Genomic DNA, 9,164 nt, shown 5'->3' with positions numbered 1-9,164 from the left:
TCAGCTGTACACTCCAATCTTTGTCTCTTATACACATCTTTCCCTGTGCTGAAGATGAAAAAGACGATCGTTTTTCCTCTATTATCGGCATTTTTTAGTCGATTTTCAGCACTTTTTTACCAAAAAAAAAAAAGAAAAAAAGAGAGGCGGCTAGAAAATCAGGGTCGGGCGGTGACGCTAAACAAGTATACATTTTTTTTTGGCCTAAAGGAGGATGTGTGAACGTTTGCAGTGTAACCCTAAGCCGATCAGAAGTATTCTAACCGCAAACAGAACAGTCGTTTGCAGTGTAACCCTAAGCCGATCAGAAGTATTCTAACTGCAAACAGAACAGTCGTTTTTAGTCAGCTGATATGTAGTTTTAAGCGGTCCTGCTGGGGCTAATTTATTGTGTGTTAGGGCTAGGCCAGGCCCAATAAAAATTATTTGTCTGTGAAAGAAAACGTTTGTGAATTTCATTTGCAAAATAGGGTTGCCTGTTTCAGGTTAACAGCTAATTAAGTAGCACTTGTGTAAAAACCCACAGCCAAGCAAATAAATGGAAACTGCAACAGTATAAAACTGTAGGAATGATGTAGGAATGTGTATAACTGGCTACCTATGTCTTGTTATACAGTCGAGTCCGCCAAAGTCGACTCTGTTTAAGTCAAAAATTCGCGTCAGTCGAATTTTTAAAAAGTCCCAATTCTTTCCTATGTATTACTGTGTAAATTGTTTGTTTAATTTGAATTTTTATAAGTCGAATTTTGGCTATATCGACGGAATTTTCCTGTCCGGATAGGCTGATTTTAAAGTAATTTCAACCACACAAGTCGAAGTTCCAAATTTAGTAGCGCACGTGCAGTCTAGTTGTAAACAGAACAGGTCGTGCCCCCAAAAACTCTTCCTGCCCGCCAATTGGTCCATTTTCGTGGGGTGTTTTGCAGACTAGACATGTGCTTCGGCTGTGATGACGTCAGATCGCCCAAAGTTTCATAGTGCGTGATAGTAACAAGCTCGGTGTAATCAAGAATGTTTTAATTAAACAAATTTATAAAACAAAAAAAAACAAATAAGAAACCCTCATGGTACATTTTAGAGTCAAATCTAAATAAACCTAAAAAATCATATTTTATTCTCTACAAATTTCCTCCGTAATTAAATTAGCAACATGTTTTGAAAAGCGTCTTGAGTTTAAAGAATGAATGAGGTGCATTTGAAATTTACACCGATGAATCTAACGTATTTGAATTAGACGTCTACTGAAAAGAGTAACCAGTAGAAACTTGCTTTGTTGAGTTCCCTCTTTATTGCAGGTTGATTCCAAATGGTTTTTAAGGATTAAAAGCAAGAATATTATTAAAACATTGGAATGCGTAAATTTCACTTCATAATTAACCAAGAAAACATCTACTAGTGTGTCGTGTTAATCAACAGATAATCTCCATGGCAATGCGAGTGTAGCTAAGCGTCTTGTTTTCACAGCGTCTGGTATGCTTGTCATTAAACGATGTCTATTAAACTATCGTCTGGTTTTTTGAGTGAGTGTTACCGTCCTGAATTGGACAAATCGTCCGAAATTTGGAATAGGGAGTTCATGTTTTCGGAAAGTATTTTATTAAAAGAAGAATAGGAATGAGTTTGGGACTTAAGGAAATGTTCGGTTTTTATAAATACTTAATTTATAAATGCAGAGTAGGCAAAACGATTCCAAAATATCAATACATTAAATCTGTACCTTAAACATTATTTAAATGTTGTACTGTAAGATACATGGCTATACAGAAAGAAAAGCAATTAATTTTCGACGCATAATGGTCAAAATTTGTTAATTTACTTTAAATTGTTACAGTATTATTTTTCAAATATGTTCTTGGTTTAAGCTTTACCACCTAGATTGTATGGATATAACTTTCTTTTCTTTTGTCTTTATTTTGTCTGTATGTTTTGTAAATGTGATAAGAAATAATAAAAGAAAAAGAAGAAAAAAATTCTTACACCAGTGGACTATCGCCAACATCTCTTTCTCGATTTGAGCATATCTCATTTCAGTTTGAGATAGTGCTCTTGATGTGTAAGCGATGGGTCGTCCTTTTTGTAGTAAAATCCTCCTAGTGCGGCTGCTAGCATCACACTGTATGGTTACTTCTTTTTGTTCATCATAGTATGCAAGTACTAGGGTACTGCTACACATGTTCACTAATTTTTCAAAGGTCTGCTCTTGAGGTTTATCCCAGTGAAATTTGATAGGTTTACTAGTAAGTTCTGGCAATGGTGCATCAACTTTACTTAGATTTGGCATCAACTTTGCCAAGTACTGGATCATGCCCAAAAATCTTCTTACTTCCTCTTTGGACTATGGCCTCTGCATTTCTTTTAATGCACGCACCTTTTCTGGATCGGGTTGGAGACCATTTTCTGTTAATACAGTAGGTGTCCTACATATTTCACCTGACATTTCTTCACTTGACATTTGTCAAAGTTGTTGAGTTTTAGATCCAGTCTGTAGTTCGCTGTACTACCTTTTTCATTATTGAGTCATGGTGTGCTTCATCTCGGCCAGCTACAAGTATATCGTTCATTACTGCTCCAGCTTGTAATATGCTGCTTACCATGTTGTCCATTATTTTCTGGAATATTTCTAGAGCACATTTTTATTCCAAATGGCAGTCTCAACCAATGGTAGCGTCCTATTGGTGTATTGAACATTGTCACAAGACTTTACACATAGTCGAGTTTTATTTGTAAGAAGCCAGACTTTGCATCTATTACAGAGTAGACTTTTGTACCACCATAGAACCCACTACCTCTCCAACTGTTGGGATCGGGTAATTTTCTCCCGGATTGCCTCATTGAGGTCTTTGAGGTTGGAGCATATCCTTAACTTATCTTTCACTACAGCTACCATGGAACTGACCCAATCAGTATAGTAGGTTCTGATATTTTTGTGTTTGTGATATGACCATCTCGTTCCATTTCAGTTAACTTTTCAGCTATCCACATCTTTAATGCCAGTGGCTGTCTCCTTGGGCCATGTATTACTGGTTCCACTGTTGGGTCAATCTTCAGTGAATATGTGCCTGGGAGTGTCCCGGTTGTCTTTTTCAACTGCGGGTAGTCGTTAATGCTGTGGATGCGCTGAATCAATAGTAGTGGTGGTTTATCAGTGTTTACAACATAATAAAACACATCAATAGTGCGTGTATGCAGTCTGCAAGATTATGCTTTTACTTCTAGTGCGTGACTTGTATACGACTAAGTTTTTGCGTAGTTATTGTTGGTTTCATTTTCTGGTAACAGGTTTGAATTTTAATCCAACTGTATGGCAGCATACTTGTTACTGATCCTTTGCCTATCTGCATGTACACTGGTTCTCCTTGTTTCATACCATTCACTACTGGTCAGTGGTTGCGTTTCCAATAGCATGAACAAGGTGTGTATAATAAATCTCTGATTCATCTGAAGAGTAATTTTTTCCCACTTGGTGTGTACTCAAATTTGGTATCTCTTTTTCTACAAACTGCAGCGAAGTGGTTCTTCTGACAGACAGCACATGTTTTATTCTTAGCTGGACATGCTCTATGTGTTGTATCATAGCCATATGATGCTTTTCTTTTGCTTTGTTAACAGTGAAGGTTTGCTTTTGTAAAGCTTTGAAATTCCCTTCCTGGTAATGTTCTGCCTGTTTCAAAGTAGCATGAACTTTTGCATATTCATCTTTCCCAATTACCTGTACTTAAATTTTTTTTTTGGGATGTCTCATAGTTCTGGCCTTTGGATCCAGGTGCTTAAACAATGGGTTAAATATGTTTAAAGATATAATTAAAAATTGTATTTAGTTTTAGTGTATGTTTATATTGGTATTTTTATTTCTAGTCTTGCAATACAATATTTTCCACAAACATGCACTATTTTTTATGTCTTTCAACATGTACTTGTACTATGCAAATTATAATTTTCAGTCATTTAATAGTTACTGTAAATAGTTCTGTATTTATAATTAAAATAAGTAATAATTAGGTACCAGTATTTTATACAAGGGGAGGTGCCAAAATTTGCCAGATGGGGGCACATGTTCCCGATGAAAGCATAAGTGGCTGGAGTGGGAGCCCCCAGAAACAACGACAAATTAGGGTTTCACAAGCTTTTAATCAATATTATAGTCTACTTTTTATATGTAAACAATACATTTTTTTTCTCCCCAATGGGGCAGAGGGCCAGCTATTCCCGATGGAGGACTGGACTTTATTCCTCCTCGGCTCATCTGCTGCTGCCACCCCTGTTTTATACAAGGCTGTTAGTGGTGATGATGTACAGTCGGTTTGGATGAAACTTTATTATGTAATAACTTGAATAAAAATAATGGGTTTTTTTTCTTCATTTTTATCAGGCGATTCATTAAATAAAGGTACAGTGTATCTATATAATCAAACTTTTACATTAAGCCTAGGGTAGGATAGGTAGGACTAGACCATTTGACAGCACTACTGTAGGCTACACCGAAACATTGGTCCTTTCGAGGCCAATTTTAGATACGTACCGGTACTACAGGGACACAATTATGTACCTCCCCGGCTCAGTCCCGGCTAGTGCCCCGCTATGATCCGGCTTCTGGGGGGCCGGGACTACAATTGACAAGTACATTAATTAGGAAGATTTGCAGAGGAAATCACCGAGAAGAGACTCAAGTTTCAAGCGACCCGGTTTCTTATCAGAGTCACGGTTGTGATTATTACCTAAAAGATAACAGGTTTGTTAAACTGAGACAGTCACCATTGGCAACGGGAATTTTGGCTGTTGCCCGATACAGAGGTTCCCATAGTAGTGTAGAATATTTTTGAGTGTCTGTTTCATTTGATTACCACTCCCTTACTTGTTTGTAGTTTGGTCTGCGTTGACGATGACTTGTTAATTAATTGTTAATTTGACAAGCCTGCGTCAAATAAACAGTTGGTCTGAACCGTTATTAGCGTTAGACGCGTCCAGATTTCGGACGTATTCAGGACGCATCGTGGACGAATTCAGGATGCGTCAGATGCGTCTAAAACGTGCAGCATTTATGGACGGTACTGTACAAGGCTGTTAGTGGTGATGATGTACAGTGGGTTTGGATGAAACTTTATTATGTAATAACTTGAATAAAAATAATGGGTTTTTTTTCTTCATTTTTATCAGGCGATTCATTAAATAAAGGTACAGTGTATCTATATAATCAAACTTTTACATTCAAACGTGGTGTGATTGATGAGAATGGCATAGCATATGGCATCTATAATGACACACTGAATACAACTGGTTGGTGTAGGCTGCATGTTAGAGGAGGATTCTCCAGTCAGAAGTATAGTGATCAAGACATCATGTATGCTGCAGGATTCCTTGAGGGCGCTCTAACTTCAAAGTAAGTGAAATGATAAGATTTCTATGAAGCGACTAATTAAAAAATTAAATGAGACTAATACCTGTAAGTTGAAATTTGATGATAATTATATTCCTCCCATTCAATGGATGGTATTAGTTACACGAGATGCGTATTGACGATAATCTTCAAATACTGTACCAGTGCAGGAACACTGATCATTGTTCAATACCATGTAGGATGATTAGAGAATTAAATAGATTACTATTTATATTAACTGTCGATCCTAACACAAAATTGATATGGATGAAGCCACAAAAGGGCAGGCATGTAACCACTACCTCAAAGAGGATGGGAGGAACAGAATTATCATCAAATTTCAACTTACAGGTAAGTCTCATTTAATTCTTAAATTCTATTACTCCCACACTGCTGGAGGCAGTGGCTCCAGGAGATGTTCAAAGCGAGTGTTCTTGCACTCAAAATAAACACCCAGATGAAACTGTACAATGAGCAATGGTTTTAATACCAAAACATACAGTATAAAACTGCTAAATGCAATTTACTGGCTACCCATAAGAATACCTCAATATCTGTGCATAATAACAAAAATAAAATGAGCACTGTTTACAACTTACAGCAGTTTAAGTTCAAAACTTCAATAAACTCAACAATATGCCATTGCCAACAACCTATATGCTGGCATCTGGCACATACTGTAAACAATGTTCTTCTTGTAGAATGTTTTAAAAACAGAAACATTGGCTATCCAGCAGTTTTTTAAATTGTTTTAACTGGAATGTTCCATTAGCTCGACCCGCCCTCGATAAACTAACGTTAGGTGACCGCTCTAGAAAGATTAGCGGCTCTACAGATGTGCTGGTTACCTATTAAAACCCATTTAGCACTGTTGCTTTCAAGGTGATGGGAGTGTTTGTCCAAAAGTGCATTGACCAATAAATGCGAAGTTGACATCATGAAGTTGTCATCTGGTCAGTAATGCATTGTCCTGCAATCCGTGACGTAGTTCACTCTTATTGACCAATAAGCACAAAGTTAAAATCATGACGCTATCAGCTGGTCAGCAATTAAGTGGCCTTCATCTGTGTAGCCTTATCCTTCTCTGATTACGAGGTGTTATATAACAGGTTCTTTAAGTAGACCTGTATAGACCGTCGATTTTCTTGCTTAAAAATCTGCATGTTCTGTAATAAATTGCAAACAGCCAACTCACCCGCAATATACAGTAGCATTGGGAAACTAAATTTTACAGTTAATAATAGGATTTTGAATATTCACATTATTTTATTCAATGAATAGGTTGGATGAATAGGTATTATTGTAAGCGATTGTAAACCACAATCATTATTTAAAGTAGGTAAATGGAAAGAAGTTCGGATACCTTTTGATAGCGTGAGTAGATTTTGTAAGTGGCAGGAAGGTGGTTTCCCTCCAAATCCCAATTATTTACAACTTGTACAGCCCATTATTTTCAGTCAGGCAGTGTACGCAAAACATGTATCATTCATTTTACATGTACTGTATCAACCAATCATCATGACCTAGACTGTTAAAGTGTGACGTTGTACACTAAAACCGTGTCGATGTGCACTCATCTTATTCTTGGTAAATAAGCGATCACCGTCAAAGCGGAAGGAGACTGGTATAAAAACACCGGATTGCACGATTTTTTACTATTTTATTGAGTGCTACTCATACCTGTACCTCCTCGTAATTGTGAACGTTTCCTTAACGTATTTGTTTATAAAATAGACTATGTACCGAAATTTCAAACGATCGTATACAGTATTAACTCATATGATGTAAACGGCCCAGATCAAGCAATAATCAAAATTTAACTCTAAATAGATCGTAAATAAATACAATTAGGCATCATCTGGATGATTATATTCAAAGTACTACCGGTATTAAGGCAGACATCTTTTAATGAAAACCAAACGAATTACCTAAACCTCATACATTATGAAATAAGATTACGCTTCTTCAATCACATGGCTGATGATAACAAAGGGTATAAAATACTCTTTGATGATAACCTCAGCCAGACTTCACGGAGCAGCTATATTTTAACAACATTCATCTCAATGAGCAACATCTTGAAATTTACAAAAAAACAAATAGGTCTCACAGCAAATTTTGAAACCTAATTAAATGAAATAATATAGAAAGCAACTCCTTTACTACCATTTATTTACTGAACAAGCCAGTCGGCTTCTGACCTACTTTTGTTCGTATCGGCGGCGTACAAAGAGTCAAATGACTTTGTGTCTGGCAACCTCGGTGTCTGTGTCTACCAGGAGGAGCCTAGAATTGTGAACATTTCTCACTGAATGTAGTAGACGGTAAGCAGAGTTATTTCATAGGCAACTAGTAATGGGCCTCTATCAAACAATTTATTTCGTTCTTAAAAAAGTATCAGCAGAAAGTAAGCAAAATAATTGTTTAATCGTGTTTTGAAATAATATAAAAATTGAATTGTATATAAATGAATATTTAAAGATTACGTGGAATTAATAAAGTGCAACAATTGAATTAATTGGTTAATTTAATCTCTAAGGTACAGTATATAAAAAATATATAATTTTACAACTTGTTTTGACAACAACAAAAAACGTAACAAAACAACTTCGAACTAACTGGTAACAGGACTTCCAATTACGAAACTATATTTCGCGGAGTAACATCCCAAACCATGTGTGCACCCGACTACACCGGCTGGCGAGTAAGGTATAAGTCCATTGCAAGTTCAATCAGAATACTGGGATATTACATCATTCGGTGCAACTTGCAATGTTTGGGATATGTTACTCCGCGAAACCTTTGTAAACACTAGAAGTGTGACAATGTTCTCTGGCGATTAATACTGAAGTTTCGAAGTTGGAAGGCGTATCAGTTTTTTGTTTGTTTGTTTGTTTGTTTTTGTTTTTTTAATAATTTTCAATAAAAACAACCATTGAACAATATATGTAGGTATAAGATACTTTGCTGAAGTTGTACAGGCCCAGGCCTAATGTTCAGGCTACATTATAACCTAAATAAGAAGTGTCGCCAGCCGACTGTGTGATGCCAATTTTTCGGGCTTAAAACGAAGCCTAAATGGCCTTTGACAAGTGGAGAGCTGGAATCTCAGCACTCCCGAAATATTGGTGAAAACTCTGGAACTCTGTTTAGGTTGAAATTATTATGTGTAAATTGATTTAAGAGTTATCTCATAAAGAAAAAATTCCATCCACGCATATTAAAAATAAGCCTGCCAATTTCCGCGCAAATGTTGCAGTAAAGTCGGCCGGTGGCTATTGTAACCAATGTACACTATAGGCATTCGCAGTGTTAATGCGATTCTGCGGTCCTATTTTCTCGAAATTTCCTGCTCAATTGAAGAAAAATACTGAAAAATTTAAAGAAAGTGTACAGCAAATATAATTAATGTTTCAGTAATAATAATTAATAATTTTATAATCAGTATATCAATCCACTTAACCCTTTCACTGCCATCTTCGCATAAATGCGAACACGATCCCTCTGGTGTGAGTGCCGATTTCGCATAAATGCGAATAGGCTCACTGTACAGCCAGTGCCGTTTTTGCATAAATGCGAACGGGTAAACGTCTCCTACAAATCGACCACTAAACGGCTGTAGCAAGCCTAACCCACACATATTTTTTATCGGTTAGAAAGCTAATGAAATTCTGAACATTTTGATGCCAGTTTTGCTATGGGTTGTTTTTTGAAAAGTTAGAGTAATTTCAGTTTGAAAATCAGATATGCCGAAAAAACGGTATTCAGCTGAGGAAGTAATTTCAGCCGT

At 36.5% G+C, this 9,164-nt stretch overlaps 1 protein-coding gene across 1 annotated transcript in view; it reads left to right on the top strand.

Moving 5' to 3' along the window:
• Positions 1–9,164, top strand: part of LOC117102148 (phospholipase B-like 1) — a 59,935-nt gene that overhangs the window by 3,879 nt on the left and 46,892 nt on the right. The window contains exon 2 of the mRNA XM_033242357.1: positions 5,155–5,377. Coding sequence (XP_033098248.1) covers positions 5,155–5,377 — 223 coding nt within the window. The remainder of the gene's footprint in view (positions 1–5,154; positions 5,378–9,164) is intronic.

This window comes from Anneissia japonica, unplaced genomic scaffold, assembly GCF_011630105.1.
Source record: "Anneissia japonica isolate Jap-2015-1 unplaced genomic scaffold, ASM1163010v1 scaffold287617_len321496_cov130, whole genome shotgun sequence".
NCBI classification, from domain to species: domain Eukaryota; kingdom Metazoa; phylum Echinodermata; class Crinoidea; order Comatulida; family Comatulidae; genus Anneissia; species Anneissia japonica.
Note: the sequence above shows the minus strand (reverse complement) of the source record. Positions and strands in the feature narration are given on the sequence as shown.